General features: G+C 44.7%; 1 protein-coding gene across 1 annotated transcript in view; it reads right to left on the reverse strand.

Annotated features, from left to right (window-relative positions):
- The window catches only part of EZR (ezrin), a 53,243-nt gene extending 25,327 nt beyond the window's left edge, over nt 1–27,916 (reverse strand). Inside the window, exons 1-2 of the mRNA XM_054490274.2 lie at nt 27,670–27,916; nt 26,467–26,551 (exon numbers count right to left, since the gene is read on the reverse strand). Coding sequence (XP_054346249.1) covers nt 26,467–26,478 — 12 coding nt within the window. The 5' untranslated portion in view covers nt 26,479–26,551; nt 27,670–27,916. The remainder of the gene's footprint in view (nt 1–26,466; nt 26,552–27,669) is intronic.

Below are 27,916 nucleotides of genomic sequence, written 5' to 3' on the forward strand. Positions count from 1 at the left end.
ATGCCTTAAAGGCTCCCTGACTGGTATAACAAGTAAAGTAGTATCGTTTTCCAGATCTTGTTTTAAAAGTTTTCTCCACAATCCCAAGTCCAGAAGTTAAAGAACTCAAGTTTACTGAGAGGCAACGAGACATGTTTTAAAGTCTTTAATCATACTAAAATATAAAAACCTACTTTTCTTTCATTTCCTGCTGATAATTTTTTAAAATCACAAAATGGCTGTTATGAAGCATAAAATAAAGCACGCATTTCTCTCAATTGTGGTTCCGAGGGCATGTATTAGAGATGGGAAAACCAGCCCCAAGTCAAATATCTCAATAACAAATGTAGCTCCAGCTACATACACAGAAGCCAACAATGACATAACACACTCAAAACTAAAGTGGAGGGGCGTTTGCTCACAAATGCAGGACCCTGGGTATGCCGCCTTTCTTTCTCTGCTATCTACTGGTTCAGAAGTGGGAACCCCAAGTACAATTAGAACTGAAGGCCACTACCTGGTTAGGACAAAGACAAATGACCAGAGTCCATGCACATGAGATTTCAGACTCCAATTTTTTTTTTTTTTTGAGACGGAGTCTGTCACCCAGGCTGGAGTTCAGTGGTGTGATCTTGGCTCACTGCAAGCTCCACCTCCCGGGTTCATGCCATTCTCCTGCCTTAGCCTCCCGAGTAGCTGGGACTACAGGTGCCCACCACCACACCCAGCTAATTTTTTGTATTTTTAGTAGAGACAGGGTTTCAACGTGTTAGCCAGGATGGTCTCGATCTCCTGACCTTGTCGTCCCCCCGCCTCAGCCTCCCAAAGTGCTGGGATGTATTACAGGCATGAGCCACCGTGCCCGGCCCAGACTCCAAATTCTAAACCTGAGTCTCTTCTAAGTTTGAAGACAGTGTGAAAATGACATCTCCTGAAACCAAAGCTAATAATTAACATTAAAAAGATATTAAGCATTTTGCAAACCGATTAGCAGGAATTTAGAATAACTTATTTTTGGTTCTGGAACAGTTTCATATCTGACTGAAAGTTCACACAACCCTTTGAAAAAGTAACTTGTTTTCTTTTTTTGAGATGGAGTCTCACTCTGTCGCCCAGGTTGGAGTGCAGTGGCACCATCTCAGCTCACTGCAACCTCTGCCTCCTGGGTTCAAACGATTCTCCTGCCTCGGCCTCCCAAGCAGCTGGGATTACAGGTGCCAGCCACTACACCCAGCTAAATTTTGTAATTTGAGTAGAGACAGGGTTTCACCATGTTGGCCAGGCTGGTCTCGAACTCCTGACCTCTAGTGATTCGCCCGCCTTGGCCTCCCAAAGTGCTGGGATTATATATGTGAGCCACTGTGCCTGGCCTGAAAAAGCAAGTAACTTGTAAAACGGATACTTTTACTGAGGTTGGTTGTAACAACCCAGTAGTGTGTAGAAAGTGAACTTAAAAATTGGCTGGGCACGGTGGCTCACACCTGTAATCCCAGCACTTTGGGAGGCTGAGGCAGGCGGATCATGAGGTCAGGAGATCAAGATCATCCTGGCTAACATGGTGAAACCCCATCTCTACTAAAAATACAAAAAATTAGCCAGGTGTGGTGGCGGGCGCCTGTAGTCCCAGCTACCCGGGAGGCTGAGGCAGAAGAATGACGTGAACCCGGGAGGCAGAGCTTGCAGTGAGCCGAGATCGGGCCACTGCATTCCAGCCTGGGCAACAGGGCAAGACTCTGTCTCAAAAAAAAAAAAAAAAAAAAAAAGTAAGCTACTGAGAAGGTCTGCATGAGTCAACAAATCTACACCTCCTATCAAAAGGACTTCATCAGAGCACCAACACCTCCAACACAATGCCAAGTCTTAGCTGGTCCGATCATTCCACAAAATTTTTTACCTATGCTCCAACACCCATGGGCAATCATTCCCTATGGTACACAACCTCAAACAATGATTGCCAAGTCTAAAGATCAGGGAGGCCAGGCCCATTGGCTCACGCCTGTAATCCCAGCACTGTGGGAAACCAAGGCAGGCAGATCACTTGAGTCCAGGAATTTGAGACCAGCCTGGGCAACAAGTCAAGACCCCATCTCTCTACAAAAAATCATTCAGGCTGGAGTGCAGTGAGCTATGATCGAGCCACTGCACTCCAGCCTGAATGAAAGAGTGAGATCCTCTTTTAAAAAAATAGAAATAAAAATAATGTTCTGGCACTGCAGTAATAAAACTGGGACCAGCAATAGGAATCCACTGGCCCTGTTAAAAGGAATAATTTCCAGTTCTGATTTGGGGACACACCAGAACCTTAAGAACCCCTTCTTAGAATCACAATTTTAATATATGTATATATTCATACATAGGCTCTACAATCTATATCTTTACATAGAGATTGAAGAGAAGATACTCAAAATCTAAACAGGTAAATGAATGCTATGTTAATGAGCTGCTTTAAGTTAAAGGGCGTGTCTGTTACTTGATTAGTCATTACCCTACTAGTGTTTCCCACTGGGGGTGCTCTTGTCATTCTGGACAGCACAAGTATTCATTCTGTAAGACTATCCCAAGCACTCAGGAACGTTTAGCATCCTTAAGCCATCCAATGACTGAGTGTCCCCAGTCACTGGAACATCTAAAAGCAACCCCATCCACACACACATTTCCAAATGCTCTATGGGGAAAAGGGAGGAGATCCTCCCCAGATTAAGGACCACAGCATGGCACTGCCTTACCCTACTGCATGATAAACAGTTCCATGTTTAGAAATACAATTATTTTCAATGTTATAGATAAAATAATGTGCTACAATACAGCATAAGCTTTCACCAAAGTTTAAAATGAGACATTCACTGAGATGACAGGACCATTTACATGCATACTTTGTCTGCTTATCCAAGGGCTTGGGGAAAAAAAACAGACTTTGGGGCCAGATGCAGTGGTTCACGCCTGTAATCCTAGCACTTTGGGAGGCCAAGGCGGGTGGCTCACTTGAGGTCAGGCATTTGAGACCAGCCTGGCCAACATAGTGAAGCCCCGTCTCTACCTAAAATACAAAAATTAGCCGCGCGTGGTGCCACATGCCCGTACATAGTCCCAGCTTCTTGGGAGGCTGAGGCAGGAGAATTGCTTGAACCTGGGAGGCAGAGGTTGCAGTGAGCAAGATCGTGCCACTGCACTCCAGCCTGGGCGATACAGCGAGACTCAAAACCACCACCAGCACTACCACCAGCACCACCAGGCTTCAGCAATTGAGAAAACACATCTAAATCCCAACTTTCCATTTTATTATCAGGGTGTTAGGTTTCCCTCATCAGCAACTGTCTTTAGTGAACTCAACATATTTGAATGCTAACTGGTTCTTGTATCTTCAATAATGCCAGAGGAATAAGGTGGTACCGGGACTGTGTGATTCTGATACACACAAGGATTGTCCCACAAAAAACTCAAGTCCATGGGCTTAAACATACCACCACACATATCCAAACTATGTGCAGACTGGAGAAAAAGAGCACGTGGTCTGCAGTTTTTGTCTTAGTAATTCCCCCCAGATTACACACTGTTATCAAAAACCATGTTCAGTGAGGGCAACGCAATCACATGTGTGGTACAGGTGTGTGTATAGTAAGCAGTTAGTCATCTAAGATCTACCCAAAAAAGGGCAATATTTCTCTCAGGTTTGCCAAAATATTAAAAACTTTTTAAAGTAATGCTTTGCTTGGGGGTGGTGGTGGTGATTTAAGTTTAACTTTACTCCTGTACCACTCCCGAGACAAAAAGAACCATGTGGTTGACGGTACAGATGAAGCTAATGAAAAACCAATACTGTTTCTACTCTCCCTTTGCTTAATAACCTACTCTTTAAAAAATTCTAGGCCAGGCGCAGTGGCTCACACCTGTAATCACAGCACTTTGGGGGGCCCAGGCAGGCAGATCACTTGATGCCAGGAGTTCAAGACCAGCCCTGGCCAACATGGTAAAACCCCATCTCTACTAAAAATACAAAAATTAGCCAAATGTGGTGGCACACACCTGTAATCCCAGCTACTCAGGAGGCTGAGGAGAGAGAATCGCTTGAACCTGGGAGGCGGAGGTTGCAGTGAGCCAAGATCGCGCCACTGCACTCCAGCCTGGGTGACAGGGTGAGACTCCATTGCAAAAAATAAATAAATAAATAAATAAATAATTCTGTTTGTTGGCCAGGTATAATGGCTCAGGCCTGTAATCGCAGGACTCTGGGGAGCCAAGGCAGGAGGATCTCAAGGCAAGGAGTTTGAGACTACCCTGGGCAACATAGCAAGAACCAGTCTCTAACTTTTAAAAACTTTAAACAAAAAATTATATTTGTGTTATTACAGGTTAGCTCAGCTCGAACTTACTATACTACAGGATGAACCACAGTAGCTTTATTCTTCTAATGTTCCATGGCCACAGACTACAGGACCAACCCTTGCTAGTGGGCACCTAACATGTTCATTCGATCCACAAATACCAATTAACTACTGCAAGGTGTGCCAGGCACCATGATGGGCACTGTGAGTACAGAGAGGCATTAGCCCTCCCTATCCCTGAGTGGCTTACACATTAATGAAGATGGGTGTGCCTCAAACAGTGATCACACACCATAGTGCTTCCCACATCAGCCTCACCATCAGAATCCCCACAGAAGCTTTTCAAACACCCTCAGCCCAGGAAGCTGTCACTTCCACAAGTGACTTTGAGGAGGCCAAATTTGGGAATCACTGGAAGGCAAGACACGGGAGGCAGAAGGCCTGGGTTTGAGAGCTAGCTCTGTAATCTGAGGACCCCTAGCTGATGACTTCCTGCCACTGGGCATCAGTTACCTGATCTGCAGGTAGAGTTTGGACTAGATGGCTTGAGGCCTTTTCCCACTCTGAAACGCTAGGTTCAAAGCCCACAGGCCAGGTGTGACACAGCCAGTGCCATCGGACAGTAGAGGTATAAGTACCCCCTGAAGGGTCTCCCTTCTTAGGGGACACATGCCAATGGAACCAGAGGTCCAATAAATACTGTCTGACCACTAGGAGAAAAGTAACCCACTAGAATGCTATTCAAGGCCACCAAGTAGAGTGTTTTCACGGAGAAGGGACAACACACCTGTGTTCGCTTTCCCAAGAGGAAAAGTACCCCTCCAGGCAGACACACGACAGCACAGGTGTTACCACCCCAATGCAACGAACGTGCAAGGTATTAAACCCCAAGCTGCTTTGTTTTTAAATAAACTCATTAACAATTCGCCTTACTAAAACAAAATAAACCCAACATCCTCTTTGCTCATTCCCTGGAGCACCTGAGCCTGGCACACAGGCCTGGCGGCAGGGGTGGCCCCAGCCTCACTCAGGTCAACCCTATTCCTCTCCCTTGCTGCTGATACCGAGTGGCTGGAGACCATTTAATCTGTGAGCATCTTCCAGCTCGATCATTCTATGACTTAAAATCATCTTGCCTGGCTTTTGACACCATCCCAAGCCAGCAGCTATGTAGTTCTCTTTGAAATTATTTGGCTTTGAAAGGGAAAGGGACAAAAATGGGGATATGCTGTGGGGGGCAGTGTTTGGAGGTCACGTAACTCTGCAGCGGTTAAGGTGGGGTTTTCTGTTTCTTCCTTCTTTAGCTGAAAGGCTGTTGCCTGTCTGCCACGTTGATGCCAACAGTGGCAGCCCAAGACAGGGCCACAGTCTCCACTTCACAGATTTTTCTGCCCACAGGTTATTTCCAGGGAGCATCCCAGGGAACTAGCATTTTTCAGAATATAGTTGGGAAAACATGATTTCTGAATCTTCCCAGTTTAATTTTATCAAAATGCCATCTTAAAATGCCTTCTAAGAGTCTAAGGAATGAAAAAGATACCAAGTTGACAATTACATTTTGTATTTTGCTTCTAATCTATGAATATAATTGCTGAATATTCGGCCAAATTATTTCCCAGGTATTTTCCTCATTTTGGTAAATAAATATAGGTATGCAATTTTTCCTTTGGGAAGCATCCATTTCCTCTGAATATTTTAAACTTAGTTTAAGATTACCTTTACAATCACACTTGTTACAGCATAAATTCAAACTGTAATAAAAGCCCAAGACAGGAGGGAAAAGTCCAGTATCAGTTCCTCCACAAACATTACAGGAGAGCAACCCTTGAGTCTTAGACAAAAGAACCAGATTTAATTTCAGTGGCCAGAACACTGCAGGAAAAAAGTTTGCAATAATTTTTTTATGTACTCAAAAATCAGGAAAACCATGTAAAATAGGAAAGGGAAATTCAAATGGGAGCATTTGAATGTCTGAATTTCAGGCAGTGGATTCAGTGATAACAGATTAATCCCTGTATTATCACACCTGCCATTTACTCAAAAACCAGTCTGAGTAGGGCCATCCAGCCACCACCAAGATTACATCGTGAGCTTGACCTTCCATATCATTTAAAATGTCAACGCTGTTTTCCAACATTCCAGCCCTCTTCCGAAGGTGCCACTTCAGCAACTTTTAACAGCTTTCAAATATTTGGATAAGACCTTTCAAATACTTAGAAATGCTCTGATAGGAAGTAGATACAGTAAATTTTCTCCCACAAACGGGAGTATGATAGGGAAAATTCTTACAACCAATGATAAATGAATTAAAAACTTTGCAGCTGCTATTTTGGTTCACTTAATTGGGTAATTATAGAGACAAAACTGTATTTTTCCTTTCATGCTGAGTCACTATGTACTTTAAATAGCAGCTATTGAAATACAAGTTACCATAAAATTTACCCATGTAAAATGTGTAATTCAGTGGTTTTTAGTATATTGTTATGCAACTGACACTGCTATCTAGTTTTGGAATAGTTCGTCAGCCCAAAAAGAAACTCCATGGCCACTGGCAGTCACTCCCCATTCCTCCTGATCCCTCAGCCCCTGGAAACCACCAATCTACTTACTGTCTCTAAGGACTGGCCTATTCTGGACATTTCAGAGAGACAGAATTTTATAATATGCAGTCTTTTGTGACTGAATCCCATGACTTAGCATAATGTTTAAAAGGGTTATTCACGTTGTAGCATGTACCAGCACTTCATTCTTTTTTACTGCCCAGGAATATTCCATTGTGTGGCTGTCACTTCTGTCTACCCATTCAGGTGATGGACATTTAACTTGCTCCTTGTTGCTTTTAGCAATTGCAAATAAGAAACAGCTGAAAAACAATGGCATTCAAACTAGACTGTGGTCATTTTCAAAAGAATAAAAATCTTTAGGGAGAAACAAAAGTGAATTTTTAAAAACTAAACTTTTTGGGTTTACTGTTTTTAAGTTCTAAATGAAAATATTCTATGTTCTTAGAAGTTGCCAGCTGCCAAACTGACATGAACGCAGTAGCGGCGCTCCAATCATGCATGGCCATGCTGCGCTCTGCCGCCTTAGCCCTCACTGCTTCTGGGTGCTATGGGGTGCCCCACCAGGGCAGAGCTGAGAGGCCGGCTCAGCTTTGCTTCAGAAACCTCCCTCAATGGAAGAGGGACTTAGTTTGCTGCTCCACTTTTTCTTTTTTCTTTTTTTTTTTTTGAGAAAGGGTCTCACTCTGTTGCCCAGGCTGGAGTGCAGTGGTGCAATCTCAGCTCACTGCAACCTCTGCCTCCAGGGTTCAAGAGATTCTCCCACCTTAGCCTCCTTAGCTGGGACCACAGGCACCCGCCACCACAGCCGGCTAATTTTTCTATTTTTTGTAGAGATGGAGTTTCACCATGTTGCCCAGGGTGGTCTCGAACTCCTGACCTCAAGGGATCCGCCCACCTCAGCTTCTCAAAGTGCTGGGATTACAGGTGTGAGCCACTGCTCCACATTTAACTCCAATGATGCTGAGCACAACCCAGCACTCTAATTACAAAAATTTGTTTTGTTATAACTGAACATTCTATTTTAGACTTTCTTGGCTGAACATCTCTCTCCCCCAGCCCTATTCATGGCTGCTCACAAAAACATGACAATACCAGGCATGGTTCATGAAGTCTGGTGTGGGAAGAGGAGGCCTCGCTCACACCCCTTTGAAGTCATTTAAGACATATGGCCAGCTGTACCTTATATGCATCCATCCACAGGCCCTCCAGGCGCTCAAACTTGAAAAAAATCACCCGGGAGCTTGTTAAAACAGTTTCCTGGACCCCAGGCTAAGGGTCTGACTCAGGTTGGGAGGGGCCTACATTTCCATGTTTACCAGCTCACAGCTGATGCCAAGGCCATGCTGTGACCAACAGTGCCCGGGCGGCAGGGGGCAGAACCTGCCATCAGGAAAATGCAAAAGGACATGACCTGTTTGGCAAAGATTAATGTATTTACCTTTGCTGATTTATAATCCTTTATATAAAAACATCCTTACTAAGTCTCCATTCATTGTACTAGCAGACAGGTTTTCTCTAATGAAACCTCAGATCACAACAGATGGACTCACATATTTTAGTAGTCTCTCTGGATCCTGATCCCCTTATCTCACTGTCTCCATGAACAATATGCCAACTGAATAAATTATAGCACTAGCTATGACAGACAGTGGTCGTTTTCCACAAATACTGGCTAACAAATAGCCAAGCTCTGTAAAACATTACCATTGACTTAGCAAACCTTAACCAGCTTAGTGCAGAAATGCAGATACTCTAATTCAGTCAAGGCAGGCAAAGCAGAAAAGCCCAAGAGGCAAGTGAATTGTTTGTGGGTTTTTTTAAGCTCTTCTTTCTCCCCATCACCAACCTTTTTTAGAGTGTCACAGTAATGGCTAACATTGAAAATGTAACTTTGTTTCCATGTATTATACATAGCGAACTTCTTTCTTACATGAACAATGCTGCTCCCAGTAACAAACTGTTTTATATACAAAATTATATCAATGTAGTTGCAACTGAAAACCCAATGACTACATTTTACATTATTATGGTTTCCAGCAAGCATATGGTTAGAATGCCCAAGTTTTACTCCAGAAAGGCAATCCAGAAACCACCCTGTTATAAATAACATCCTTTCAAGGAGAGGGCTGAGATGAGAACCACTATGTTGCTAAAGGTATCTATCAAAATATTCAAAACATTATTAGAGAAGTAAAATAGCAAGGTGGTCCTTAAAATATTTTCTATTAAATGAAGTCTCTCTCTCTATATATATTATCAATTTATGACAATGACCTGACAGTATACTTGGCAAAGACATCACCACCACTGGTCAGGGCTCTTCTCTAAATATTCCCACCCAGAGCAGTGGCCATGTCACCGAGGAAAGGAAGGGCTAGAAGAAATTCCAGGGACGCACATTTAAGCTCCCTTTTTCCTCAGAGATCCCTGTTCTGATAAGTGTTCTCTCTCAACATCAGCCTTCTTGAGCTAAGTGTCCTTGCTGACCTTTAGGAGGTGGAAATAACAGTATAAATACATCATGCTAGGCTGGGCACGGTGGCTCATGCCTATAATCCCACCACTTTAGGAGGCTGAGGCGGGCGGATCACTTGAGGCCAACATGGTGAAACCCTGTCTCCACTAAAAATACAAAATATTAGCCGGGTGTGGTGGTGCACATTCGTAATCCCAGATCCACCAGGGACCTAAGGCAGGACAATCGCTTGAACCTGGGAGGTGGAGGCTGCAGTGTGCCGAGATTGCACCACTGCACTCCAGGACCTGGGTGACAGAGTGAGACTGTCTCAAAAAGAAAAAAAAATTGTACTAATAAAATAATCCTGAGGCATATCTGCAAATGCAATGGATGAAGATGTAGAACACGGCTACTCCTATCAAGCTTTCTGTACCTTAAATTATACCCGATTATTTTATATAACCTCTTCTTTTAAGGTTAAAGAAGAACGTGAGCACAAAGGCAAAGAAATCTTGGCCAGGCACAGTGGCCCACTCCTGTAACCCTAGCACTTTGGAAAGCCAATGTGGGAAGATCACTTGGGCCTAGGAGGTCGAGTCTGCAGTGAGCCATGATTGCGCTACCACACTGGGTAACAGAACCCTGTCTTTTTTATTTTTTTTGAGACAGGGTCTCGCTCTGTCAAGGCTGGAGTGCAGTGGCACAATCTCGGCTCACTGTAGCCTCCACCTCCCGGGTTCAAGCGATTCTCCTGCCTCAGCCTCCAGAGTATCTGGGATTACAGGCATGCACCACCATGCCCAGCTAACTTTAGTATTTTTGGTGGAGACGGGGTTTCACAATGTTGCCAGCCAGGCTGGTCTTGAACTGGGCAGGGTGCTGGGATTACAGGCATGAGGAGAACCCTGTCTCCAAAAACAAACATACAAACAAAAAAAATCTGCTTGTCTATCGGGCTCAGGAAAATGTTCAGATGCCAAAGAAAGGCCAGTCATCTCTCTAAGCTCCACAAATCCTGTAAAAAGTGCAAAAATTGTAACAAAAATTGTCACATAATTCAGTAAAATTTCAGCGCACCCATTTTGTCTGCAGCACAATAACAAAAACATGGGTACACTACTTATAAAACTCATTCTGATAAGTTTTCATATAATTATATAACACCAGGACATGTACTAGTCTTTTACTGCCTAAGTAATAGGAATAATAAAATCATCCAGTGTTGGAACTCAGAAGAGTCCACTTGTCACAAGCCTGATAACCACTGTAACCAGCACTCCCCACAGGGGTCAAAGTGCTAGCTCCTCGTCCTCAGTTATTCCTCTAGCTGTCCTAGGAATCATGGACAGTCATACTATTCCCAGGAACATGACGCACAGAAAGTCACTGACCAGGTGGCAGAGTCCCGAGTACAGACCAGTGTTAGCTGCTGTGGGACGTCCTGGGGCCCACGATGGAGCTGCAGACACTGCGCGTTGCGACAGCTGTTGTTCCCCATCAGGAAGCTAAACCAGCAGGGGAATTCAAGTTTGGCTACACATGGATTGATAATGACAGTTAATGGAATGACTTAGTTGCCTGTAGGCAGTGTCTGTCTATCAAAAAACATAACCCACCAAAACGTAGTGCCCTTTAGATTGAAACAATCTGGCCTCCCCACCCATTCCTTCTTGCCAGGTGTAAAGGGCATTCATTGGTTAGTACCTGCCGAGGTGCCAATTACTAACGAAAGCAAAGTCATAACTACAGACTTCAGCATCTAAGGAGCCAACTTAACTCTGTGGAAAACCAAGCAGCTGTAGCTGGAGTTTCTCAGTTCAGTCCTTATTTTAGGAAATGGGAGTACAACTTTTAACCTGAATAAAAAGGCTTTCGGTACAGTCACTGTTTCAAATTTTAACTGCCAGCAAGTCTGGCAGAAAGGAAAATTTACCAAATATCAATTTTTGTTATGATTTTTTATGATGCGTTCTGCTTGTACTCATTCACATCTAAATATTTACAAACACCTTATAGTTTAGTTCTTCTGAAGTATTTGTATACTTCTACTTGACTATGGCTAGTTAGGTTTTTGGTTGTTGTCGTGGTTTTTTTTTTTTTTTTTGAGGCGGAGTTTCACTCTTGTTGCCCAGGCTGGAATGCAGTGGCACAATCTCTGCACACTGCAACCTCCACCTCCCGGGTTCAAGCGATTCTCCTGCCTCAGCCTCCCGAGTAGCCAGGATTATAGGCATGCGCCACCATGCCCGGCTAATTTTTGTATTTTTAGTAGAGATGGGGTTTCACCATGTTAGCCAGGATGGTCTCGATCTCCTGACCTCGTGATCCACCCGCCTTGGCCTCCCAAAGTACTGGGATTACAGGTGTTAGCCACCGCGCCCGGCCAGGTTTTTGCTTGTTTAAGCACAAGAACCATACATGGTTTATCCCTCGAATGCAGCATCCAGCCCATGTCCAGTATCCTAGGGGCCGTGTCTCGTATCCTAGGGGCCGTGTCTCCTACCCTGCGATTCTCCTGACGCCACAGGGAAGCAGGAACTCATTTCCCAGAGAAGCCAGAAGCACTTTAAGGAAATTTTTGAGTAATTTAAATGATGAAAAGTAACACTACATGCCACTCACACCTCCTTTTCTAAACTGTTCTCCTTACTACTTCCTCCAGCACCACCATTAGGCTAAACTTAAAATGTCAAGGCTAAATTCTTAATGTGCAGCAGATGTTAACAGGGCAGACTATTGACACAGAAGTGGGGGCTTCGAATTTCCTAGTAACTTTGACTTTTCACGTATTTACATGATGTTACATTTTTATGTTCTATAAACGTATGTTTTAAGTAGACCAATCAGAATAGTGATGAAGTATAACTGGTAGAGTGACTCCAAATGAGTACTCGATACGAGGTATACGGTTATCCTCATCTGATGACCTTTTTTTAATGGTTACGGAAACTGAGACCCTCAACTTCTGGTAATCAGCTGCCAAAATATCTGTGTAGCTCTGGCTCTTTAACATTACTCCTAAAATAGTATCTTCAAATAGATGCCAATGGTTTTAAGCTTTTGAAAGGTATTTCCCAATTCCAGGGTAAATATTATGTAACATTTTATATATATAATATATATAGAGAGAGTCCAGAATAATAGCCACCCCATAATTTCAAGAACATGTAATGAAATCTCAAATCCTTCTAAATAGCTCCTTTTTCCTCTGAGAGTAAGCCACTTCCTGCCCCTAGACCCACATCCTGTCAGACCAAGGCTGCTTAACAAACACAAAAAGCGGACAAACCAGTCCCATCTGTGCTCATTATAATCAGCAAGAAAATCATGACCTTAGAACTAGAAGGGAACTTTCTGGGCATTCACGTTCAAAAGAGGGTCATTCTAAAACCAGGTTGGGAAGAGTTCTGTGCTAAGCCCTCCCTACTGTCCACTGTGTCTGGGAGGCAGAAAGGAGCTGCTTTCCATAGGTCTGACAATGAAATGACTGCTAGTCATGCCCGAGTTCCAAGCCTGCACTGCCAAGTAACACTGATGGCCATTTCTGACCTGCTGATGGCATATGAAAATAATGCTCCTGATACCTATTAGCTGCTAGTTTTTAAGTCCCTTTTTGGTGAGTGTCTCTAATTAAGAACCAACTTCTTCTACATTAGGAATAACATATATTGTGTGTTATCTAACAGGGAAGTAAACTGGAATTCTTAGACACCACTTTCCCCTAGGAAAGGGAAAAGAAATAATCAAAGGATGTTACATTCAGCAAAAGAAACTATTCTTTCTGGAAACACAATCTACATCCTTCTCATCTCCGCACCTCAGGGCAGGCAAAATAAAGAGAAAGTGACCTTGAACAAGAATTTATCTAATAAACTCGTGAAGTCCAAGTCTTGATTGTATACCATGTGATTTCAGTTTCACTAGGTATATCATAAATACTTCATCACCAACATGCTTCACTGAAATGTGCAGGTAATTATATACAGAAACTTAGGTTTAGTAACTACTTAGTAAACTTAGTAACTATACACATAAACAAAAGTAAAGGACAAGGCCAAGATGGCTTATTATATGCTAGAGTCGGTTTTAATTCTAGGCTCAGAAAACATAGGGAACTAAAGGCCTATAGATTAATCATCACTATTCACCTGGAACGCATGGTTGTCTCTGTAAATTTAGAAGCCTGTGAAGAGTTTTTCCTTTCTGATCTGGGGGGTGAGAAGGTGAGTCTAGGAAACAATGAGGCTGAGGTGGGTGGATCATGAGGTCAGGCGACCAAGACCATCCTGGCCAACATGGTGAAACCATCTCTACTAAAAATACAAAAATTAGTTGGGCATGGTGGCGTGTGCCTGCAATCCCAGCTACTCGGGGGGCTGAGGCAGGAGAATCGCTTGAACCAGGGAGTTGGAGGCTGCAGTGAGCCTACATGGCACCACTGCACTCCCAGCCTGGTGACAAAGACTCCGTCTCAGGAAAAAAAAAAATAAAAAAAAGGTCAGAAATTTCTTTGCTAACCTGTTGTTTTAGAGGACATATGACATAAACCATACTTAAGTCTTGTCCCATTGCTGAGATAAATTTTTGCCCCTAGTTAAGATCACGTGAGCAATATTCTCCTATAAGAAATTTCAATTAGACAAGATTTGAACTCACCCCAGTCTTTACTTTTGCCATCTATCAAAAATTAGCAAGACCAAAGTAGCTTCTTTTAAAAAATCCAAACTAAATCAGTAATCTTACAAAATTTGTTTAAATAAGCAAACCCCGCCAAAACTTACTTTTAAAATCACCGTGTCTGAAATTACACTAAATTAAAATTTAAAAAACTCTTCAATTTATACTGTCAGTATCAAGTATGTTACATCTGAAATGGCATTATAATTTGTACATCATTACTTGACTGGAGAAGACATGGTGTACACTTTACAACCCTATCACTCACCCCAACCCCAACCCCAACCCATAGTTTGCTGTATTTCCTTCCCCCATCCCTGCCCACAGCCCCAGTATGTAGATTGAGTTCTTAAAATGGCTAAAGCCCTACCCAGTAGATGCCCCTTATTTTGTTCATTTCAATTTTCAAGTCTGAGAAAATCGCTATTCAGACAATGACCTGTTCCCAGTTGGGTCACAGCACTGTGCCCCATTCCTATGGGCCCCCCAAAATATTGGGAATACAGAGTAATAGTGGAAAAAACTGGGAACAAATCGTTCTACGTGTTTCCAAGTCAGCTGCAATTTTAAGTAGTGACCTCCTTTTAAAACATGTGCATGGAGGGTGAGATGGCCCGGGTGGGATTAAATCAGTTACTCATTTGATCCAGAGCACAAAGCTTGCCCCAGCAGCAGGGAATGGGGGACCTGTCCTCGCCCTGAGATCCTCCCACCTCAACACTCAGGCACTCCATGACGAGCAAAAGTAAAGCATCTCTCCCTTTCTACACTTCAACATGCTTTTTAAAAGCAAATATTCTATTATGGAAAGTTGAAAACATTCACAAAAGTAGAAAAAATAAGTAGTACCATGATCCTCCACACTCTCTTTTTTCAGCTTCAACACCATTCTTCTTTCTTCTACTCTACCATTTTCACTTTTTTTTTGCTGGCATATTTTAAGGCCCTCATTCATTATTTCACTTGTAAAAACTTAAACATAATCACAATACCACCATCACATCCAACATAATTTAAAACAATTCCTTAATACGTCAAGTTCAGTAAATATTATTCAATTTTCCTCCATTTCTTTGAAAATGTCTTTTTGCAGTTGATTTGTTCAAGTTATATAATGCACCTTGTTATCACACTATTTCCACATTGCCTTGTTCAGCCAGGTTCTAAATAAAAAATCCAGTTTTCTCACCATTATCTCCCCGTCTAAATCCATTTAAGAGTCTCACCCAAACAGCAATGGATTATGTAAGCAAATACTTCAACATCCCAGAAGCCAACACCCTTAATTATTTAACTGAGGCAATGAAACACACCTTAATGAAAATACTGTACCAATATACACTATATATATGTTTACAAATAAAGTGATTCCAATCTCATATTTATGTGCTAAGCTTTAACCAAGTGACCTGTGGTTCAATTTTCTCTTTAAAAACATAACAGACTGGGCGCAGTGGCTCACGCCTGTAGTCCCAGCACTTTGGGAGGCCGAGGCGGGCAGATCACGAGGTCAGGAGATCAAGACCGTCCTAGCTAACATGGTGAAACCCCGTCTCTACTAAAAAATACAAAAAAAAATTAGCCAGGTGTGATGGCGGGCGCCTGTAGTCCCAGCTACTCAGGAGGCTGAGGCAGGAGAATGGCATGAACCCGGAAGGTGGAGCTTGCAGTGAGTCGAGATCACGCCACTGCACTCCAGCCTGGGCGACAGGAAGAGACTCCGTCTCAAAAAAACAAACAAACAAAAACAAAACAAAAAAAAAAAAACAAGGCTGGATCCCAAGCCATATTTTATAAGAAATTTACAGATGAAGTAATGGTGCAATAGGTAAAATACTATCAAAACAATCATTTCCCTGAACCACAGCACCTGAGAAAGGATGGAAGAGTAAGTGGGTTTGGCAAATGATGGACTTATCACCAAACCCTTGCAAAAACAAGTTCTTGAAGAAAGACCATCATGGTTCACTGTCCAACCCAAAAGTGATTTACCAGAAAACCAACAAAAACACATCACAGTGGGCCCACTCATAAGTCACTCTGCTCAATGGTTTCAACGCTTCAAAGAATAAAGATGAAAGTTAATTCTAGCTCTTGCCAAAGCCTAGGTTAAAATTTACAGTAGCACGCTCACCACCCCGACAATGTATTAGACATGTGTCTTTCTCCCTGCAATATAAGCTTCTTGAAAGCAGGTCTTTCTTTCAGAAGGGGCTGAGGAAGGCACGGCTCCCTTTACAACTCCAAACAGAAAGCCCATTTTATTCAGTCAGACCAGCACCTACTTTCCAGAGCATTTTGCCATTGAGGAAAGGTGGGACAATGTGCATTTCAGGCTCAAATACACATTAGCAGGAAATGGGTTCCACCATTCACTGGATGTGACTGTCAACCAAGCAGGTGATAATCCTTTAAAAGCCCCTTTTTGTTCACCAATGTCTCCCCAGTACCTGAAAACCTGGCACAAAGTAGGTGCTCTATTTGTTGAATGAATGAATTTTATGCAGGGTGGTTGTACAGGTGTACCTAACATCAATAACTGAAGAAGAATGTGTGTGTGGAGTTCCGAGCTAAGGAATCCCAGTGGCCAACCCTGAAATAAATTCCTTATCTATGGGGAACATCTGAACCCCCAGCCCACAAGCACTTTAAGGCTGCCAGGTGGAGGCTGTTAGGGGGAGTATGTTAAGTAAAAATGCTGTGTAAACTGCATGCTTTTTGCAAGCTTTCGGGAAGCAGTTGCTGTTCTGTCCAACCCACCACCACTGGACTGTCTCATATATAAATTTCCAATAAACCTGGTGCTATCCCTGTTGAAGTCAACAGAGGTCTAGCAAGACAGCTGTGTTCATCGTGGCAGCAAAAGGACAAAAAGCAAGGTTACATTTACTTACTACATTATTTCATTGGGCTGCTAAGTTAGAGGAAAAGAATGACCATCACGAGCTAGTAAAGCTTTTAATCAGATTAGAATTTATCAGGTACAAGTGGAACCACACAGCCCTTACTGACCAGGGCCAGGCATAAGGCCAGGTGCTTCCCATGCGCCATCTCAGCAGGCATCCCAGGCAGGCACGCAGGATCTTGTTTACAGATAAGGAGGCAGAGGGAGGTGAAAAAACTTGCCCAAGATTACCCACTAGGAGGCAGGTATGTTTACCTATTTGCTGGTCCTCCTTCCCTCTATGTATCCTGCCAATAAACAAGAATTTAAAGTTTGCTATAAAATAATAATGCTAAACAAAAAACAAACAAACTTGGGCCAGGCATAGTGGCTCATGGCTGTAACGCCAACACTTTGAGAGACTGAGGCAGGAGGATGGCTTGAGGCCAGGTGTTTGAGACCAGCCTGCACAAAACAGTGTGAAACTTCATTTCTACAGAAATAAAAATAAAAAGATTAGTCAGGTGTGGTAGTGAGTGCCTGCGGTCCCCCCAGGAGTTCAAGGCTGTGGTGAGCTATGATTGCACCACTGCACTAGCGCCTGAGCAACAGAGCAAGACCGTGTCTCAAAAACACAAAAACAACACCTATCCTCTTGCTTTGCTGCCAGAAAAGACAAAAAGCACAAATAAACAAGCACCTGACAGCGTTATAGGTGGAGACGGAGTTCTATGAGTGCAGTGAAGTGGGGCATAGCACAGACAGATGGAGCTGTACTTTAGACAGGGTGTTCTGAATCAGGAATGGACTTATAAAACATCTGCAGTCAGAAATTCACAAACAGACTATAGTAGATCAAAAGCTCATTTTAAACTATCAATGAGGAAAAAAGCAATTCATTTACATGACATTCTCTTTCCAACTCAAATATCAGGTACAAATTGCTTTCTTTTAGCATATGCCAGAAATCTGTCATTACACAATAGCTTAGCAAGTGTGACACAAGATACTGCCACTTTCTCTACACAAAGACCCACCCGAACACCAGCTTTGTTTAAAACATTACCTCAGCACCACTATGCCTCTCCTCAGTAGTTTCCGAGTCCATGCTCAGAGCCCATGATGTGCTCAATACTGGCTAACAAAACACATTGTGTTCCTTGAGAACAATTTTTTAAAAACTGGAACCAATGGGGTGGATCTGCTTCCAAATATTAGTCCAGCCGTAAAATATATACGAGGTTATAATAAATGCTCAACAGTAATTATTTTTATGCTAGAAGCAGGAGTTGGCCCATTTGTTTCTCTAAAGAGCCAGCCAGTAAGTATTTCAGGCTTTGAGGGCCTTATTTGGAGTCCGTTGCATATTGTTGTTTTTAAAATCCTTCAAAAATATAAAAACCATTTTTAGCTGGTAGACCAAATAAAAACAAGCCACAGCCAGACTCGGCCCTAAGATGATAGTTTCCCTACCCCATCCTAAAGTAATAACAATTATTTACAATATCCGAAATGACAACTGTCCACACAGGCAGTTTAAAATCGATCTCTCAGGCAAAAATGGAAAACAAAATTAGGTTGCAGAAAAGTGACTTCAAACTTAAAAATATGAGCAAAATCTGATATATTGACTACTAGAGTTTGATGATATACTGACTACTAGAGTTTGATCCTCAGGTGATACTGGTTCCTGTCCTATCAATAAAAGGTGGGTCATGGTGAGATATTTTTTATTTTGCTTTTAAGGTTTTGTTTTCAAGTATATTAGATTAAAAAGGTAACTATTAATGAAGTTTTACATTTCCTTTGAAACAGCATTACTATTTGCCTATAAGTGTTAAGAAGGGGTTAATGAATAAAGGAAAATAGAACTGACCACTGCTGACTGGGAAGCCCACATCCCTCCACACTTACCCAAAGGATCTTACCAGCCGGGAGGCCCTCCTTGGTGCCCAGGGCACACTTCTCTTCTGTGAAGACCTCTATCATGCACTGCACTGCATTGTAATTGTTTACACATCTGCTTTCACTAGGAGACTGAGAACTCCTTAAAGGCAAAACCAATCTTATTTTTATTGTCCCTGCACCAAGCACATAATGGGATATAACAGCGCTTCAAAACATGAAGGTGGTACCCATGTGACTGATAAGGGAATTCTGACTAGAACACAGAGAGAGGATAGACACAAGAGAAAATCAGAGCCTTCCCTTTTACTAAGATAACCCAAACTGTTCATATTGCTTTTTCCCTGAGAAGACCAATGGACAAACTTTACCTCGTTTATAGGAACCCAAAGTTTTTAGCTAACAGGGTAAGTTTGAAAAACATTTGCAGGGTGGGGAAACACAAAAGAAACACATAAAGCTCACAGCATCTGAAGATGAGTTGTTTGGATTTCACTGATAAAAACTTTGTCTCCGTTTATCTTATGTAACATTCTTTCCACTTAAAAACTCCCATTTTACGGCTGACGAAATTTAGGTTCACAGATGCTAAATGGCTTCCCCAAGTACAGGTAAGCAGTAAATTAGCTATGAAATTCTCTTTATAGCTCTTTGTGGTTTCATTTTGAAAAAAATTATGTATATTAACTATATCAAGCATTTCAGTCAAAAGTCTCTAAGTCACATTATAGCACAAGGGTTTTGTTCGGTTCTGAAAACCACCCAAGTCTGGAAAAATCTTTTTATGTCAACAGGCATGGATGGTAAATATGTCAGAAGGAAAATAATGCAACCTTTGGTCTTTTCAACAAACACACATATACTGCTGAAATTAAAAACTAATTGGAGTACCTGGGGAGTCTTCAAGGTAGTTACTACTGAAATGAAATAAGGGATAATTCAAAATGCATTCACTGACTTTGAAAGCAGACTGAATTTCACTGCTTCAGAATAGAGTTGAAACATCTAACTACCATGAGAAAGCAGGTATATCAAACCACCCTAAGAATCCCCAAATTGTCAAAGATATATAAAATTTAAGTTAAAAAAATTAAGAAAAAAATTATAGTTCACTAAGTGATATTGTTTTCCTTTCCCAAACTATAATTATTCAACATTTGTTAGAAATCACATTATCAGCCAGGCATGGTGGCTCACACCTATAATCTCAGCATTTTGGAAGGCCAAGGTGGTAGGATAGCTTGAGCTCAGGAATTTGAGACTAGCCGCCTGGGCCACACAGTGAGATCTCGTTTCACAAAAAATAAAAAATTAGCTGGGTGTGGTAGTGTGTGCCTGTGGTCCCAGTTACCCAGGAGGCTGAGGTGGGAAGATCACTTGAGCCAGGGGTGGGGGCCAGGGGCACTGAGGCTGCAGTGAGCTGTGACTGTGCAACTGCACTCCAGCCTGGGTGACAGAGGGAGACCCTGTCTCCAAACAAACAAACAAACAAACAAACAAAAAATCACATTATTTCATTAACAAAAGAGGCCAGTGTGGAAGGAATAAAAGAGAAAAGACGAACAAGGAACGGGATCTCTTACTTCCCTACCATTTATAGGGAATGTCTAGCCTCTTTTTTTCTCTTTGAAAACAAAGAGCCAAAATGTGAGAGACCACTGGGCACTGCCAAATGAAGCTCTGCTACTAGACTCCCTGCAGAGAGAAACTCAAGTCAGAAGGATATTATGCTGAATGGCCTGCCCAAGTATAGGTAAGCAGTAAATTAGCTATGAAATTTTTATTTTTATGGCTCTTTTTCACAAAGAGTCATCCTAGCCCCTGTTCGAGTCCCAAATACCAATAACAGCACTCCTGGCATTTCAGCCAGACTGTAAGACGGCCGCTGGGCATCAGTGACTGCTTTCGCCCAACTGGGTGCTCTGAAATCACACTGGGCTTGATCGGGGTGCAGGAGAAAGGAATATATAATAACTGCTCTTTTCCTATTCAATCAGCAGTACCATCTGGAGAGCTTATTTAAAACATAAGCACCCAGCCTGCACCTCACCCTGCAGATGGAAGTCATTATTAGTTCTTCAAGGGACCCAGGAATCAACAGTCTCCAGACAATTGTGTACACAAAATTTTGAGAACACTGAATTAACCCTTCCTCTTAACTTTTAGGTATGTACAGTGTGTACATATACTCAGGGAAAACAAAAAGCTACTGAATTATTTGGATTTAAAAATTATGTAGTTTAAGGAGTCTGGTCCTTTAATATTTTGGGGGGCAGTGGATACAGTAATGAAAGAAGGCAAGGACTTTTTCATCAACCACTGTCACAAATTTATTAACATGTAACAACAAATCCAGACTCCCCACCTTCCCCCACACCTGGTCCTTCTCCAGGATTACTTATCTCAGCGACGGCACCACCACACATCCACTTGCGCAAGCTAGAAACGAGAAGTCAGCCTCGACACCACCCTTGGCCCTGCATATCCAACCCATCACCAGGCGCTATCAATTCTAGCTCCCAAAGAACCCTCAAATGCACCCACTTCTGTTCCCACCACCACCACCTTGGTCCGAGCTATGAGCTCCTTCAATGGTCTACCATAACTACCCTTGCCGTCTCCTGCCTCCTGTGATTTTCATATTACAGATCACAATCAACTTTTCAAAAGGCAAATCTGATCATGTCACCTCCCAGTCAAAACCCCAAGTTAAACTAAAAAACGCCGAAGAATGGCTTACAAGGCATGGCCTGACCTGTCTTCCTCTCTAGCCACATTGGGCTTCATGTGGAACCCCAAACTCACACTACTTCCTCCCCCCACAGGGCCTTTGCACAAGTTGTTACCTCTGCCCAGGGAGGTCACATCCTCAAGGATGCCTTCCTGACCTCCCCTATTTGCACCCCCACCAGCACACACACACCTCATCTACTCTCAGGCCTCATGTACCCCTCTTCAGGCATACTCTCTGGAGCTGCAGTTTTACATTTACTCTGGGATTGCTGTCTGTCCCTGAAACCAGACTGTAAATCCACTGACAGGGACTGTGTCTGTGAACATCCAAATACATTCATTGTGCCTTACAGCGTGATCATGGCAAATCACTCATCCTACCAACACCTCTCCCTGCCACATGGCAAAATGTTAGCTACCTAATTCAACACTGCCCCTCGTGGAGGAGGAGGGGTGGAAATAGATGCTACGCATCCTCCTCAATTGCGAAGGGGTTGTGGGCGGGGAGTACATTCAGTAAACTGTCCCTGTTAAAATATTTAATAGAAAAGGTTATGTATTCCCGAAGAGGCAAGGTCATCTCAGAAATTACCTTAAAATTTTGGCACAGTAGAAATGTGAACACACTTTCAGAGTTTTCCTAATGAAAGGTAAACCTGCTTTTATATTAGAAATGTCTATAACACTTCAGAAATGAACAGGTAAGACGTGTTGGAGCCACTTAAAGGCAGTTCAGCTCTATGGTTCTCATGACAGCTTAAAGAGATCTCGGCCCTGAACACAACCCCCTTTTCCTTCCAGAGCTTAACTACAGCGGTTTTCCTTGCTCACTCCCCATGCCTTCTTTCCTTTGGGCAGAAGAAAGCAAGTGCAGGAGAAAGGTGCTCTGCAGTCACCCTAACATGAAGGGGCAGGCAGAGAGGATGCTTCCAGGACCAATGATTTGAGCACCAACTCCTACACCTCTCCCTAGATGGGGCAGACCCACGAGGGCACACAGCACACCATGTCCTGGGGACTGGCCTGAACAGAGGCCAAGGCTCCCTCTGGAACCCCAAATCACCCTCCTTGGACGTCTGCCAGTCACACATGAATAGAGTCCCTAAGCAGCTGTGGGAAAAGCAAAACCAGACAACAAACCACAGGTGTTCCTCCCTGCGGAGTGCTGCCACGTGTGCACCCCAGCCCTCAAGCAAGATTCAGCTGAAGTGTTACTTCTCAATACAGTCTGCCAATTTCCCCATCAGATGATTTTCCTCTCGACTGCGTCACACGTTACCTAGGCTCTTTCCCAGTCTGACAGCACTTAGCGGGTTTTCAATTTCAGCATTTACCCGCATCTTGGCCCAGGTACCAGACACTAAGCTTCCAGAGAACGAGGTCTGTCTCGCTCTCTGTGCAGGTCACTCCGCTTGCTGATGAATAAACACTCAAGTCTTTTTTTTTTTTTTTTGAGACGGAGTCTCGCTCTGTCGCCAGGCCGGAGTGCAGTGGTGCAATCTCAGCTCACCGCAACCTTCACCTCCCGGGTTCAAGCGATTCTCCTGCCTCAGCCTCCCAAGTAGCTGGGACTACAGGCGCCCATACCACACCCGGCTAATTTTTGTATTTTTAGTAGAGACGGGGTTTCACCATGTTGACCAGGATAGTCTCGATCTCTTGACCTTGTGATCCAGCCACCTCAGCCTCCCGAAGTGCTGGGATTACTGGCATGAGCTACTGTGCACGGCCTCAGTCTTTTAAGTAACTGTTGCTTTTGGGAAACAGTATTAGGAGAAAACACAGGAAATAAGTATTTTCAGTTATACTGTTTTATGAATAAAGTCATCCACTCACTCAGTTCAGGCAAATCAATCAAAAATACTTTGTTGAATTCAAGGGTTAACAGTTGCAATGCATCAGGTGGAAGGCCAACTACTCAGAGGTATCCATCCTTTAAGTGTGTGTCCCCTTAATCCAGCTGTTAAACATTAAGCCCAAGAAAACCACCTAACATTGTTCGCTAACATTCTTAACTTAGGTTCGAATAATTAGAATCAATAAACCTTTGTTTAAAGGACACATCCACAGAGCTGTTGGTGGATGTTTCATTTTAACATTTACTAAGGCAGCAAAAAAACCCCAAACCAAACCAAAACTAACTGGATCCTCTCTAACAGGCTTAAGAAATGTCATATTCAAGTATGTGCAACCTACTATGCTCTTCTCAGTGATTTGTGGGATGGCTCTAATATAATTTACACACAGAAAGGCTTAGTGTGTTTAACTTACCTCTAAGACCCTCCTCTGCCAAAGAGGAGGCAGGGAGAAATGTCCCATGGCAGACAGGTATGGCTGACCTAAAAGGAAGCCTCTCAAAAAAGGGGTTTTGTTTGTTTTCAGACAACATCTCACTTTGCTGCCCAGGCTGGAATGCAGTGGCTTGATCTTAGTTCACTGCAGCCTTGACCTCCGCGGCTCAAGTAATCCTCCCACTTCAGCCTCAGTCAGAGTGCCAGCCACCACACCCAGCTAATTTTTCTATTTTTTGTAGAAACAGTCTATGTTGGCCAGGCGAGTCTTGAACTCCTGGGCTCATGTGATCTGCCTGCCTCAGCCTCCCAAAGTGCTGGGATTACAGGCTCATGTCTGTAATCAGGCCACCTCACCTGGCCTCAAAAAAAGTTTGAAAATTGTAATTGTAGATATTATACAGAATACAGTCTTTCAAAGAGTAACTTTGGCTCTAATACACAAGGTGATGGCTACTGTCTTAACAGTTCACAACTATCTTCACTTTGTCAAATGTCAGAAACATCTTTTAAGTTCTATCATAAAAGGCCTTTAAAACAAAATGAAATGAAAACATACCTGCCATAAGAAATAAAAGAGAAGGGAGTTCTGACATTGCAACATAGATGAACCTTGAAGACATCATGCTACAGGAAATGAGACTGTCCACACAAGGACAAATACTATCACGATTCCACCTGCATGAGGTATCTAAAGCTGTCGAATTCATAGAGACAAAGTAGAATGGTGGTTGCCAAGGGCTGGTGGTGGGGATGGGGAGGGAGAGTTTAATGGGTACAGAGTTTCAATCTGGGAAGATAAAGTTCTGGAGATGGACCTTGGTGATGGCTATGTAACAATGTAAATGTACTTAATACCTTGAAATGTAAACCTAAGAGGATAAATTGTATATTTTACCAAGATACAAAAAAGAAACCAGAAAAATAAATTACCATTCATTATGAGAAATGAGAAAGAAAAGTAGTGACGGAGAACAGGTTAACTTTTTCCTGAGTGCTATCTTAGCTGAGCTCTGCATCTCTTCTTTTAGTGAAATAAAGAAAACCACACCCAGAAGGGTAATCTTGACCACTCCTCCGCATACCGTTGCACTCAGCTCTGCCTGAGTAAGGGGTTGTACTTAGGTCAGTTTCATACCACATGCACTGTCAAGCCTGGATGTCACGTGTCACTTTTAAGTTTGAATTAAAAAAGAAAAATTGTGTATAGAAAATACTCTGCATCACAAATGAATCATCTTGATGTAACTTAGGCAAAAATTATATTGGCTTCTGAATCTACTGGCATATTAATATTCGTTATCCTAACAGCAAAATTAATACGTCTAACAAAGATCTTAGAGAACATAAAATTTAACAGTAGAAGAAGCACACAAGGCTGGGTGTGGTGGCTCACGCCTGTAATCCTAGCATTTTGGGAGGTCGAGGTGGGCGGATCACCTGAGGTCAGGAGTTTTAGACCAGCCTGGCCAACATGGTGAAACCCCCTCTCTATAAAAATACAAAAATTAGCTGGGCATGGTGCCACATGCCTGTAATCCCAACTACTCGGGAGGCTGAGGCAGGAGATTCGCTTGAACCTGAGAGGCAGAGGTTGCAGTAAGCCGAGATCATGCCACTGCACTCCAGCCTGGGCCACAGAGGGAGACTCTGCTCCCCTCTCCCCGCAAAAAAGGCACACAAGCATTGATTACAGAACCAACTTGTTTGAAAAACCAAAAAAAAATTCCAGATGTATCTGTAATCCCAATTTGTAATGAATCCCGATATTTTGTCCATTGTGATTCAAAACTCAAAAAGTGTTAAACCTTCCCCCCAGTGTCTAGTCACCAGTTCCCCAGTGTTAAAAGCAGGTAGAATACATACAACTTTCTAAAAAGTGTCAGTCCCAGAGAACCTGCCTTGTGCCTACAACCCCCAGGTCTGGCCAGCAATCTCAACACAATCAGATTCAAGGAGACAGAGGCGCAGGCACAGCCCTTTCATCAGCTGACCAGGAGTGCTCGGCCCGGCGTGCCAGGAACCTCTTATCAAACTCCACCGGCTGCCTGCATCTACAATTCAAGTCCACGGCTAACCTTCCGTTAAGAGACAGAAATTCTGCTGCAGCCAGCAAGTTTGCTGGTGAACAGGGCACCGCTTCATGGGCCTGGTAGGAAGCGAAGCTGAAAGGCAACTTCCGAAAGCCAGTCTCCTCTCCCAAACGCCCTTTAAAATCTGCCCAGTCTGATCTGGGGCGCCTGTGGTTTCGGACCCTTAGGAGCTCTGAGAACTGGTGTGTGTGGTCGGAAGCCATCTGAGTCTCCCTGTGATTTGGACTTTTTAAGAAACTTCGAAGTCGTATTACTATACCCTTTAAAAACAGAAGGAAGCAGTGTAAAAGGGCCTCTAGTTTTTAGAAAAGACCGTAACTACTGGAGAAGGGCCTCACAAAGAAAAAGACTGCAGAGAAAAGCATCAAAATGGTGTTCTCCTAACGCTCCACAAAAGGGTCAACAACTAACAAAGAGCGGCGACAACCTCCTATTCCTATCGTCTTCTGCGTGTGAGAAGAATCCTGTTCCCCAGGAACTGCCCCAACACCTCGTGCAGGTGCCTCCCCTCTCCAATGAAGCCTCCCCCGTCCGCCCGGCCCAGAAACTGTGCAACTTACTGGTTTCGGCATTTTCGGTTCCTGGTGAGTATCCTCGATCCCCGAAAACACGACTCTCCAGCAGCAACGGAGACGCTGTCCCAACCTGGAGTCAGAGCAGAGCCCTTAGAGCGCCCGTCCGCCCGCCCTGCCTCGTCCTCCTGCCGCGCCCGACACTCGGCGCCCGCCGCGCGCTGCCGCTTAAGAACCGGCCAGCCCGGGCCCGGGTGAGTCAGCGCCCCGCCCAGCACCGCGGGCATGGGGAGGGGGCACGGGCGGGGCCGGGCCCCTGGCGAAGAAGGGGCCCGAGAGCAGGGGCGCGCGCCCAAGGGGCAGCCGGCGGGCACTGGAGGTGCCCCCAGTTGGGGGTGGGTCCGGCGAGAGGGGGTGCGCACCCAGGGGACCCCCAGCATGAAGGGGCTGGTGGTGGGCGCGGGCCCGGGAGAGAGAGGGCAGGGGGAACACTCAGTGGGGAGGATCGGCGGGAGGGGGCGCGGGCCCCGGGGAACACTTGGCCAGGAGGGTCAGGGGAGACAGTGCCGGCCGGGCGACGTGCACCCAGCGGAGAGAGGCGGAGAAGAGGGGACGCGGGCCCAGGGGTACCCGGCGGGGAAAGGCCCGGGGAGAGGGAGCGCGGGCCTGGGAGAGAGAGGGCGAGGGGCAGGGGGAACACCTAGGAGGAAGGAGTCCCGGGAGAGCCGGCGCGAGTCCGCGAAGCACCCGGCAGGGACGGGTCAGGGGAGAGGGGGCGCAGGACGGGGGGGGCACTCGGCGGGGAAGGGTCCGTGGAGAGGGGGCGCGGGCTCGGAGTCCGCCGAGGAACTTCCCGGGGCTGCCAGGAAGCCCGTGAAGAGCAGAGCACTCGGCAAGTTTCACTTTGTGTAGCAACCGTTGCCCCGCGGCTGCAATCGGAACCGTCAAGCCTTTGAGAAACTCTTTCAAAAACCGCAACCGCCCGGGAGCCGCCGACGGACGGCGCCCAGGCACCCAGGCTCCGCGTTTCCTTCGGGAGAGACCTGAGGGGACCCGGCGCCGAGGGGAAGGTCGCGGGGCCGCGGGCCGGCTCAGCTCCACCTGCCCCGCGGGTACCGGGCGAGAACCCCGCGCCGCGCCCCCTAGGCAGCCCGCCGCACCTGCCGCCGAGCCCCGCCGCCCGCCCGGGCCCTCCGCCAGGAACCCCCAGCCCAGAACCCCTGTCCCGACCCCGGCCGCCGCACGCCTCACCCGGCGCCTGCAGTGCTCCGTGTGCTTCCCGCCGCCCTTGCGTCCGCCGAGTGCGCTCGCTGCCCGCGCTCCCAAGAGCCCCGGCGGGGCGGGTCCCGGGACCACGCCCCTTCCCGCCCAGCTCCCGACCTGTGAGGTGCGCCCCCCGCAAGATGGCGGCAGCCGGGCCTCGGGCTGGGTGGGGGCGGAACTTGGCGGAAGTGCTCGCTACTCCCCTCGCAGATGCAACTGGGGAGGCTGTCCCACA

The sequence above is a fragment of the Pongo pygmaeus genome, chromosome 5 (genome assembly GCF_028885625.2).
Source record: "Pongo pygmaeus isolate AG05252 chromosome 5, NHGRI_mPonPyg2-v2.0_pri, whole genome shotgun sequence".
In the NCBI taxonomy this organism is placed as follows: Eukaryota; Metazoa; Chordata; class Mammalia; order Primates; family Hominidae; genus Pongo; species Pongo pygmaeus.